At 41.6% G+C, this 12,855-nt stretch overlaps 1 protein-coding gene across 1 annotated transcript in view; it reads right to left on the bottom strand.

Moving 5' to 3' along the window:
• STARD9 (StAR related lipid transfer domain containing 9) overlaps nt 1–11,158 on the bottom strand; it is a 119,954-nt gene extending 108,796 nt beyond the window's left edge. Inside the window, exon 1 of the mRNA XM_050897062.1 lies at nt 10,928–11,158. Within this exon, the coding sequence (XP_050753019.1) occupies nt 10,928–11,158 (231 nt within the window). The remainder of the gene's footprint in view (nt 1–10,927) is intronic.
• Nucleotides 11,159–12,855: the final 1,697 nt, after the last annotated feature.

Below are 12,855 nucleotides of genomic sequence, written 5' to 3'. Positions count from 1 at the left end.
CTGTACAGAGATACAGCTGTAGAAAGACCATTTAATGGTGCATGTCCCAGGAAAGACCTGGATCTTCTCAGACACAGAAAGTTTTAGAGAAATGCAGACCCAGCAACAGAACAGTGACGCAAGTACATAATGCAGTGGCAGGGCTGTAACGGGGAGCTACAAGAGAGACCTGACAGAAGCAAAGCTGCTGTGGCAGTCCAAAAAACAGGGGCAGTCCAAAGGGAATCTCCTCATACCATTTGCTGTTCGCATGTAAAGCTAATGCAACCCCAGAGGCACAAGAGGCACTCTGCAAGACGTAGAAGAACGAGTCAGCAGAAAAGAATCACGGGAGGATCAAGACCTCCGAGACGGACATTTCCACGGCTTACTGGATCACACTGAGACAAGTTCAGACACAGAGTACAGAAGTGCAAGGAGGTATACAGAGCTGGAGGAAGCAGTGGGTGGAAAGAAAGGGGGCAGTTGTTTATTTTAGACTTAATTTGCCCCACGTCTCCTCCACCCTCTCAAGTAACAGTCAGGCACTTGGAGAACAAAGGAGCTGCTTTAAAATAAACAGGCAACTTTTTAAAAAAACATGTACATGCATAAAGCAAAAATACTGGAGTCATTAGCAGTAGTCATGTCATGCAACAAAACAGCTTCTACAAATACAGACCACCAAAGTACTCACCAAAATAATCAAACATACCAAAGCCAATATATACCACTCAAATACATGAGAAATCTTAAATATTTTTTGAAAGAATTGAGTATGTGTGAAACTTTGAAAATAACCCTGCAACGTAATCGTTGCAAGTACTTATGCTTTCCTACCAATTCCCATCACCCAAGTTAACTCCAAACCCAATCTTAACCTGTACTGAGACAGAGGACCTCAAAAGCAGTACACCAACAGTATCAATCCCTCCCCTTTTGCAGAGATTTTTCGCTGATCTGGGCAATCGTGTAGGTTCTGTTTTTTGGAAAAATTCACTTCAATCTTTTTTCCTAGACTTTTCTAGAAAAAAGTAGCCTTCTTTGGCTTACTGTGATGCATTTTCACACTCTGCTTACAAACACAACCAAAAGCACACCCGTAGTAAGCATGGCAGCATGCATGCCAGCAGTCACTGCTGCTGTCTCCGGGACTCTGTCACTTCCCAGGATGTGACCCATAACTATGATAGCCTGTAAGTAAGGTACAACCTTTACCAAACTACCTCCACTTGTACCTGGGACACTTTGTGCCATCTAATGGCACATCTATGCAATCACCATGCCAGCAGCTGAAGTATAATCCTGAGGCACATCTAACCCAAGGTATTTCTTAGTCGTGAAGTCTAAAGGTTTTATGGGGCAAACTTCAGGTAGTCATTTATCTTTTCCTTTCCATTAACAGTATGTTATACAGTGTCTCTGCCTCTTGTTTATTGGTGGCCTTGGCAGAGGTATCTTTGAGAAGCTGTCATCTTTGCACCTCCTGAGTGACTGACCTTGGCCATGGAAACAAAGAAACAACGCAGGGCATATTTTCTAAGTTTTGCTAGTCTTCAGAGAACACTGTCCTAGACAAAATGGGTTGGGGACACATCTGTTGAGAGACCAAAGGTGCATTGAGAAGACCACTAAGAGTCCATGCTGCTCCATCAGAAATTGTAGAGAAGAATGTCAAAGCCATGAGAGCTTCTGCACTCTACTGACAAGTTAAAGTACCTACAACCACAATCTTCCCAAACACAGCATCCCTCCACGACACCAGCATAATCTGTATCCTTATCCCTTCTGCTGTAACCTGTGAAAGTCAAGCTGCTAATAGTATGAACATCCTCACTTTGGCTAATGCAGGATTTTTTATTAAAAAAAAAAAAAAATCAACAATCAAGTATATTTACCTGAAGTTTGTTTTCAATGTTTCTCATTATTTAGTACTACCCAACACCATTTTGGATATTTCTCTTTAAGTCATAATTGTTTTACTGTGTCTTGCAAATAGGAGTGCACACCCAGTCAGCAATCCTCCTACCAAATTCAGAACAGATGTTTATAAATAATTTAAAAATCTATACTGAAGCCAAGTACACAGAGTTCACCAAGACAGCACGCTGCTATACTAGACATGCTGCTCAAGTTATCTTTGAAGGCTACTCCCAGCTGCAGAGCTTTCATTGGCTCTGATAATGGCTAACACAATCTGACAGTCAAAAATCACCATTCCTAGTGATCACCATCATCCTCGTGTGGTTTCCCCCCATTCTTCTTTGCAAATATTATATAGCAATAAAAATAGGAATATTTGGTGCAGAGATAAACATGAGGCATTGTCAGCGCTCTTTTCAGATACAGGCCTGCTCAAACAGTTAAAGTCTTTACTTAATGTTGCCAAACTTTTGATATATACATTCACGAGCTAGGAGAGGAAGCACCAGATGGCCTCCTCTGGTCACTGTAAGCTCTGCACTCCTGTCCATGCGATGGCACAGTACAAGCAGAGCGTTCCCGTCTGCACCATCTCTGAAGTCTTGTAATGCTAGAGCAAGAGCGTCAGGCATCTTTCTTGAGCAATCCAAGTCAGAAATACTCCTGATGATCCATCAGTGCTTTGAACAGCTGTGGAACAATGATGCTTTCTCTTTCATGCAGAGGCATTGAGGGGAGGAGGGAAGAGGAGAGGAAGAAGTCTTTTCATCAGTCATACCACCAGCATTTAAGGAAGTATGAAATAAGGAGGATTTAAAACAAAGCTACAGTCCAGTCAGTCCAGTTTCATCCACCTGTGATTTCCCAACTGTTTACTAAGTAATGAGATAGTATAATTCATGGACTTTTGCATCAAAGGAATTCTGTGCAAATGCCATGATTTCCATGCAAACCAGAGTTTGGATACAGTGGTCAGTCTTCATTCCACCAGGACAGAACTTCAATCTGCGATCATAGTTAAATTACTGTGACACTGAATGCTGCAATGCACTGTCTCATCCCTCTTGCTTAGGTACCTCTTTTATTGTATCAAAAGCAGCTACTACAGTAAACCGTTAAATTCTAAAAACAGGTGGAAAACTCCATATTTTGTTTAAAATCTATGCTACAGATAGGAAGATGGCAGGAAATTTTTAAAGGTGCATTGCTTTTTAAAGTTCACATAAAGCATTGGACTAAAGAAAAGGAAACTGGGGAAATCCTAGCCAAAACTCACATAAATTCTCTGTGCACGGTGGTGGTGTCTCACCACGTACTGCACAAAGGTTCCACAAGACTAGCATCCAACCACTGCACCATTCCCCAGGGGAGATGCTCAGTGATCTCCAAGCAGTCATGTCATCTTACATTACTACAACTTCTCTCAGAAAGAGTATGTGGTCTTAGAGAACGAAACTACCCAGCAAAGATATGGCTCTGGCCAGGTTATTTAATGCCATTGTGCCCCATTTTTCTTTGCTGCATACAAAATATCTCATCCCTGCTCCAAAACATGCTGATGCTCATAAAGTATTCTTAGGACTTGGGAGGAAAAGTGTTCTATGAAAATGCAAAATATTAGTTAGAAGGCCTCCAAAAGCTGGTTTTGCTGTTGTTGTTTTAGGACATTGTTGTAGCTGGTTTTGCACAGGCAATAAGAGAAGTGAAAGAAGAGACGAGACAGTCAGCCTCTTACTCTGGGAAGTAAACCACCAGTAGCTAGCACCTTGTGCTTCTGGCTTAAATGAGTACAGGCACAGTATTGTCACATAACATCAGCAGAAGCATCATCTTCTGTGGAACAGACAGTGGTGGCCACTCAGGACATGCATAGTCGTGCCCTTTTAAAGAGCTAGAAAGTCCGCCCTTTACCAAAGTTAGAAAACTTGCTTCATGCAGCTGCAAGAAGAATACATCTGGGAAAGGTTGCTGATGCAATACCCGTATAAAAACACAGATGTGGCTTATGAAAACCACCTGCTAATACCAAGTACAGATACCAAGAGAAAAGAGCAGCCACTTCAATGATAGTTTACATGAAACTTTAAACAATAGACTAGGCAAAGGAAAATAACTAATTTGAGAGGGGAAAAGATGTCAAGATAACCCTAACAATAGGCTAGGTTACAAAACAGGATACACAAACGTTAAAACACATTTGTTTGGGAGAGGGACCTCCTTTATAAACACAAAATTAGAATCTCAACTTTTCTGTTAAAAACCCCAGCTCTTCTGTGGAAAAGAAGCTTGAAATCATGAGCAATGCATAACCAATGCAGTTTGTACAGATTTTCAGACAGCAACTCTTGGAGGCCTGGGAGAGCTCTTTCCCACCATCATGTACCAACCCCAAAACCCATGGCTTTTGGGACAGAATTCAACTACCACCACCTGAAGAAAGGGACTGTCGTGTAACAGAGGGACACAGAGGAACAACACTCACTCAGCTATCACAGTAGGTAAAAGTAGATAAAAGCCTGCCATTTCTCTAGGTGCAAGAGGACGACAGCACCAAGGTAGCAAGGAATATATATACTAAAATATACAATTGAGAAGGGTAAGGAAACAAGGTCAGGGTAGAAGAAAGACACTTCACTATACTGTGTTCAATGGCCTACCTTAGTCTAAACCTTAGAACAGCATGAGAAGTATGTAACAGTCCTAAGCAAGCTAAAAGGTATTTTCTGCTCTTGCCTGTTACCTGTTTTTTTTCCTATATTTATACCTTTTCTTTTCACAGAGACATTCTGGTCCCTTTGAAATCAAAGACAATTTTGTCATTTTCTTCAAAGAAAGTAGTGTTTTGTTTTGTATTTGAAAATTACATCCATATGGAACATATGTTGAATACCTATAAAACCAAATTATACTACATCCATTTTCCAGAGAATTTTTGACTGTAATGTATTTCTTTGCTAACGGAAAATATATACAGATTTCTAAGGAAGTTATTTCCAATTACATCCAGTTAATGGAGATGATAGCAATATTCCATTAACAGAGAGCTAATTTATCCAACACACACTTGGGTCACAGAGCAAAGTTTAAGTCAGCTCAAGGAAAGTACCAAAAGGAAGAAAAAAATTCTCACATCTACCTTTAGAAATATAAGGGAAAATAAATGTTCTCTCTTTGCAAACACTGGGGTTTTTTTCGAGAAAGTTAAATACAAACACTTTTTAAACACTATCCAAAAAGCATAGAAAAGCTAACTTAAGCAGAAGTTGAAGTTGTAAACAAAAATAAACTGTATGAATACTAATGATGCCAATATCTTGTGTCATTATACACTTGCATCCAATACATTTGAAGTAGTGTATCACAACAACAATTTGAATAAAGTAGGGTCGTGACTTTTTTTTTTTAAATATAATTGGAAAAGCTTTTGAAATGTTAACCTAAACATCTATGACTATTTTTCCTCAGAATAGATTCCTCTTAACAGTGGCATTATGAAGTTTTAAGACAGAGATACAACAACCTGTACAGGGTTGGTTCAAAAAGTGCTTAGGAAGGGCAGCAGTGAGCAACTAGTGAGGAATAAACATTTTTAAAGGAATATGCTTGAATAATTTGTTTTGGTGGGGGTAAGAGGGAGAACAACAATAATCTCCAATCTGCTGTTGCTTTAATTTTATTTTGATACAGCATTTAACATCTGTTATTCATAAGATTCAAGGAATGTTTTCTACAAAATTTGCTACAAGTTATCACTCTTGTCAGCAGTAGGCCATATTGCTCTATCTAAGTTCTTGTGGTTATACATGAGCATGTAAAATAGCTAATAGCACAGTCTATAAAACAGCAACAAGTCTTGCTTACAAAATAATCCTTCCTTTTACTTACCACAACGTGATTACAAAGAACAAAGGAGGTGGACCACAGCAGACAGACTAGTTAACAAAGCTGACCCTGCAGCAGATTAATAAAAGCATACCCAGTAAAAACCAATAGTGATTTACTTTGCATCATTTCCAGAATAATTTTTAAAGTAATTTTATTTTTCCACATAGCTTTCCTTTTGAATAGAAGTGAATTTTAAATATTCACATCATAATGCATGAATCAGCTAAGCTCCTCTCTCACCTATTCACTGCAGCTATGCTCAACGTGCTGCTCAGGTTAGCCTGGCACACCGAGCACATTCCTGGAAACTGTAAGCAAGAAACTTTCCCTACAATTCCCTCCCAGCCTTGGGCTTGCTCACACCCATCACCTGAGTTCTTAGGACCTCAACCTTAACTCCTCCACCCCTATCCCATCCTTGAGCCTCACGACCTGCTACATCCCAGGAAGGCAATTAGAGGACTATGCCATACAGAGCAGCAGTAACGAGGAAAACAACTGCTGCAGCTCAGACTGTCATAGCAAACACCTGCACAGCTGAAAGTGCGGTTCAACTTTGCCACTTGGGACTACCCAGACATTTCTTTGATACTCTCATTTGCCAGAGTGTGGAGGACAAGCTCAGGAACTCCTGAGGGGACTGGGAAATAAACAGCTGGCCAGCAGGCTTCAAGTTACACCTTGGAAACAATGCAAAGCAGAAAAAGGCAAAGGGCAGCTTTCAGGTTAATTAATCTGTTCAGCAGCTCTTTCAGGTGACATGTTTATGAGGTTCGTAGAGGATGGGAGAGTTCATTTGTGAGTTATTAAAGACACCAGGGAAGACCCTTTCAAATAAGAGCTCCTTGCCAGTCTCTCCTTTTCCAGGCCACAGAGGCAGCTGAAAAGTGGAGAAGGTATTTTCAACAGCAGAGTATGTCTTCTGTTTTGCTGGGTCCTGCACAAGTAGCTCCCAAACTTCAGGGCCCAGCAAAGTACTTTAAACTCTCAAAAAGTGTCACAGGGCAACTTGCATGCCCTAGCATCAAGTTCTTAACTAACACCACTGTAATTTTACAATTCAATTAAACAAACTTGCTGTGAATGATTTTACCCAGGCCTCAATCCACAATCCGTGAAGGAATGCAATGTCTTCTAGTCACTGGTGCATGCTAGAAAGAGAATCCTATAGTAATGCGTGAGGCTTTTCATTGTGGTATAGAGCACTGTTTTTTAAAATCCTTCTTTCCCATCTTTAAGACTGCTTACGTAGAAGCTCTCAAATTACACTGTGACAAGGGAATGCATCCTGGGTATGCACAAGTGAACTGAGATCAGCTGGATGCAGAGCAGAAGATGCAGTGGAACTGGATCATGGAGGAAAAGGCACGAGGCAGCTGTGCTCCATCCTGGTCCCAGCAATACTGTCCTGGACACACTGACCGCTCCCTTCCCAGAGGGCCTCCCATGCACAAACGCAGCCCTCCCTTCCTCCTCTCATATAACACAGGGCTGAGCAGCCACAACTAGGTACTAGAATTGTGATGGGAAACCACAGGGACAAACATTTTTTAAACTAGCAGCACATAAAAACTAGCATTGGTTTCTGCTGGCCTACATAAATAGTAAAAGGGCATGTCTAATGCTGCAGGTGTTTCTGTAGCATACAAACACCCACCACAGCTTTAAGAGGGCTACCCAGGCACACGGAGAGCCCTAGACACACTACTGAAATACTTGAAGGGTAATGTACCCTCTTTCTCAGCCAGTCACACTATTTCCAGGTCTAGAGGGTCAGATCTGCTATCACAGCACCACACTGCAGACTGTGGTGTTGGCGTACTCCACAGCAGAAATCAAGAAAGAAAAAGAAACAACATTCCTTGTTCACATAGTTACGTGCTAGCATTGAAAGTGTTTCCATCAACAGCTTCTGACTGACAGCCAAAAATAACATTACACTTCCCTTACAAAAGTCTAATATCTAATAGACCAAGCATTAAGATGTCCGGAAATAAACCATAAAGGGATTTCATCAGTTCCCAGCTCCTATTCAATACCTGATTATTACCTGTTGCTATAGTCAATTTATAGCACCCATTCAAGCTTCCATATTTCATTCTGAGGGGGAAATGTATTTACACAGAACAATTATCCATATAACCACAAAGTAACAACTCTTTTTTTAGTACATAGAATAGTAAATGTGTAATAAAGACTTTTTTAAAGCAACGTCATGCCAGGGAACATATTTGAGGGAATTCACTCCCAGGACAACATTTTGGTGATAAAAAAATCATTTAGTCTGTTACAGAATGATGTAATGGCATTATGAAGAACACTGGCTACAAGCTATTTGAAGTTTAGGCAAAGGAAAAACTTCTGCATTCTGTATAACTGTACTTGCTTTATAACTATCAGGGATTATTTGTGCATAGGAGCTCTCTGTCAAAGAATGCATTGTGATGGGTGCCGTACAGGCACAGAACAAAAAGACCACTCTTTGCCTTATGCTAAATAACAAGTTGCAGATGTGATTAATATGGTTTATAAAAAATTGAAACTTTAAACAGAAAGTAGGATTTTATGAACTCCCATATTAACATCTTTTAACATTTGAATATTCTGTAAATTTTAAGATGCAAAACCAACGTTCATCTGCCAGTGTAAATTAAATTAAAAGAAGCAGTGAGCAAGTAAAGTTTGTATGATAGTCTAGAGACAACCAACTAACCCTCTAGTTGTAGCCTTTGCCCGCAGCTTTTCAATTTTGGGGACTCTTAAAAAGCAAAGTTTAATATTTTTGGCTGGAACTGTGATTGTACACATTACAGTACTTCAATCCAGTTGAACTGAAATTTTTCTGCAGGAAGTTTTTCTTTTTAAAGCACCTAAGAGATCCTAGGAGCTCTGGCAATGTGGGTACCCGTTAGAGGCAATCACGGCGTGTGTGTGTAGAGAGGGCGAGAGGTTTGTGTGACCACAATATGGAAGTGGTATAAAAAGCTGGAATAGAAAGAGCAGGCCTTTATCCCCACTGAGAGCTTTAGTCCTTTCCATGTCTATCAAGGTTACTTTAAGCCTTCATATATTTGCTATTTGCCTCAAAGTCATTACATTTGGACAATTTTGGTTGAGGCTAGAAAGCAAGTTCTCATGTCAGAGCCTTCACAGAGAATATCCAATCACTTCCCCTTCCCATTTATAAAACATAAAAATCCATCCTGAAATGCTTTTGCTGGCCTCAGCTGTGGCAACAGAGTACAAGGCACAAATGGCCTGTTGTCTTTGGGGTCAAATACCACAAGACTGGTCTCTGCCTCGCCATCCCATCTGTTACATCGCCACAGGTTGAGTAGATGGAATCTCTTCCCACATTACCCCCTGGGTTTCCACTCTCACCTTCATACAAACATTTCTGTTTCAGCACCAGATTAGCTTCTCCCATGTGCAGGAGGCTGTCCACCTTTCTGATCCGACCCTCCTCTCCAAACTACATTCCCTACCAAACACCTGGCCCACACTGACTATATCAAAGGTTTTCCTGTTTATCACACCTTATCTGACAGAGTTATAGGTGCTGTTTAATGCTATAATGATATATGCGCTGTTACGCACTATTTAATGCTACCCATTGGGGAAAAAACATTAAGACAGACGTAGTGCAAAGTTCCTCATCAAGGAAGATCTGGTGAGAGGGAAGATTACACCCCTGCCAATTCAGTCTTTGGCCTCTCTTCCCCAACTGCTAAGAAATACTCATTTTAACTTACGTCTACAGGAGACCCTATTAAGTCCACTACATAATTGCAAATAGGCAGCCAAATGCTATTGTGGGAGAAACAAATATGTCATTGACTGCACAATGAAATACATTGCCAAGTCGGAATTTTAAATACTTTCAATCTCCAGTGAACTCTGCAAGACTGAAACAAAGGGGTCCTATGGCCTGGATAACTTAGTATTATTACCAAATTGTCATTTAATGTTAATACTTAGCACTTGTATAATGCTTTTTATTTCTAGAGAGCATAACGGCAATTTATTTAACCAGTAAATGCTAAGAATGACTAACAATATGGAAGAAAATAAAAATCAAATAATATCTCCAACACTAAAGGAACACTAAGCAATGAAAGGTTAAACTTAGCGTACTTCAATGCTGCAACTCTTTTCACAATATGCCATTATCTATTAAAATCTGTTCCATTCACAGCTGTGCGACAAATCAGAACTACATTACCCAAACATGCTTTTAAATGAAATTATGGACGGAGTATTTTTGAAATCAGTTAGCTTTGAATTAAAGATAAAATACATTGAAAACCCGTAAATTACTTTCCACCTTTCTCTTTTCTATTAAGACTAGCAGGTTTGTTTTGGGTGGGTTTTTTTATTTTATTCAACACTCTCTGGTATCTTTTATTGCAAAAAAAAAAATAATCCATAGACAAATAAGAACTTAAGAGTCCAAAATATGCTAGTGTACTGCCAGCTAAATGACTAGGCTAGTTTTCTGGCTGGGCAACTCTTCAAGAATCATTTTCTCTCCTACATGAAAGAGTTATTTATCACAGAAGTCAATGCAGTCAGAAGACAACGTGAGGGACTCATGCTAAAAAGAAAGGCAGCATTAAATCAAAGACTGGCCCTCAGAGCTCATACCACTTTTCAAACCATTTCTGCCTGAAGTGCCATAGCATTTCTCTAACAGGAGGAGTAAATTACCAGCCGCTGAAATTTTGGCTGCTTGCTTTTCGTCTTTCTTTTCCTCCCCGAATTTCCAAAGTCTGCAAGGTTTTAATTATGTATTATATCCAAACAACACCAGAGCATTGTGCTACAGCATCTTCTTGTTTGTGGGAGTTGTCTTCAAGTCATATCATTTAGCTTTTGGGATTTCTATTGGAGCCAAGCAAGCCGGGGAGGGAGCGGAGCTGAGCGACAACGGGAATATCCGGCTCTGCCTCCCGCTGGAAAAACGAGCAACAACAGAAGGGGAAAGGAAGATTCCCTGACACTGGATGACAACTGTCCTATTTTGGGGAGCGCAGGATGAGGGAAGTCAGCCTAACAGCTCCAGTGGGTGACTTTTCCAAGAAAACTTTCCAAGCTATTTAGTGAGCCGGAGAGAGGAGTCCTGCCACCCCTCGTACTTTACCGTTAAGCTCCCCAGCGCCTGCTGTCCCTCCCTCAGTCCCAGCTCAGCCACCTCACAGCGGCGACCCCGTCCCCGACGACAGGGCCAGCGGCACCCGATCACCCCTCGCAGCCGCCCCGTAACTGCCCCGCTGCCGCGGCGACCGGGACCTCCCCACTCCCCCAGACCGCCCCGCCAGCCGCACCTTTTGCTCAGAGGCCGGACCCGCACGGCCACCTTGACGTTAGCCATGGCTCGGCTCACGCCCAGCAGCCGCGGCCGCCCGCACCCCGACCCCGCATCGCGGCCCCGGCGCGGCCCCCCAGCGCCCGGGGAGGGGAGGGGCGGGGCGGGCGGCTCCGCCCCTCCCCGCCCCGCCCCGCCGCGGAGGGGACGGGAGGAGAGCGCAGGGAGGGCCCGGCCCGGCCCGGCCGAGGCAGCCCCCGCGGCCGAGAAGGGAAACCTCCCCGGGCGGAGAGGAAGGGTTTCGGGAAAACTCTCCCCAAAGCAGCCGCGCGGCAGCCTCTCCAGCACCCAAACCGGGTTTTTCCGCCTAAAACGGGTCCGCCCCGGAGAGCGGGACCTCCAGACCAAGAGGCGGTGGTTCCACGCTTAAAATCGCCAGGGATGCCCCTGCTCCCCCGGCAGCACCGCCAAATTCTCATTTGCAGCAGCATAACAACCCGGATTTTACTTAAGAGTTTAATGCCGACAGTCCAATTAGATGGGTGCTGCCACGAAGATTCTCTTGGGTAGTCCCTAGCGAGTAACCAGTTTGTTTCAGAAGAACTGCCAGTCTAATCCTACGTAAGTTGGATTGCATTTTTGTTCCTAGTAACGCGCAGGCAATCAGAAAACCAGCACTGTTTAAAGTGCAAAGCACCGCACATTTAATTAATTTGACGGTAATTTAAGGAAGGTAAGTATCCCTTCCTTACTAGTGCTAAAGGAAAGCTCTCAAGTGTTTTAAATTCCTTTGAAAAACCTCCAATCTTTATGTGGGTTGTATTTATGGTGTAAAATAAAATTTTGAAACTTCCAAAGAACTATAATTGAAATCAATTGCAAACTGTTGCATTGATAAAGGTTTTGCACTTAGAGTAATACAAAAACCACCAAAAGTTTAAAAAAATTGCTTTTAGAATATTGTCCCTGTCAGCTACTGACATTATTGTGAAGATGTGAGAGAAAGTAGCATTGGCATAAACAAGATGCCAGGCTCAATAGCCAATTCCTGTTTGGTTTTTGCCAATGTTGTTACTCATTTTTAACTGGACTTTTTCTGGTTTTGCACTTCAAAATATTACAAACTTGGAGCTATAGCTGAATATCACATAGGAGTGTTTTACAGACCATTTAAACAACTGCTGTTTAAATTGCCTTTTAACTGTACTATTTATTTGTACTTTAAGTATAGTTGTCCTCATGAGACAATTTGCCTTAAGCTCCAGAAACATTAAATCTAAATGAAAAAGATACCACAATACAGAAACCTTCCAGAGTGAAGTATGGGATGGATCCTTTGGACCCAACACTCTTCCCAATTCATGACCCACCACAGAGATGATAAAATGAATACCTACAAGCTGTGAATCACTGTTTACTTCAATAGATTTATCCCTTTAATCATACTAAAGAATGAATTGATACGTCAATGGCAAATGGTATTAGCTAAACTCTACCATCTCCACAGTCAACTCTCCAATAATGGATACAATAAAAAAAGAAAATATGCTCGACTCTTTGGGATATGGCAAAAAGATGTATTTGTCTTCACTTCAAGGAATTATAATGAACAAAATAACTAGGGACATTTTCATCCTACTTCTGGAAGCATTAAATTACAACAGCTTTAATTTGCCTGACCTAAACCATCACTGTAAAGACAATGAGAGAGAGGTTAAGCCTGTGACAGATGCACAGGACGATGATTCCAAAAGTCTGGATTC

This window comes from Gymnogyps californianus, chromosome 5 (assembly GCF_018139145.2).
Source record: "Gymnogyps californianus isolate 813 chromosome 5, ASM1813914v2, whole genome shotgun sequence".
Taxonomy (NCBI): domain Eukaryota; kingdom Metazoa; phylum Chordata; class Aves; order Accipitriformes; family Cathartidae; genus Gymnogyps; species Gymnogyps californianus.
The sequence above is the reverse complement of the archived record's forward strand: the minus strand, read 5'-3'. Positions and strand labels throughout refer to the sequence as shown.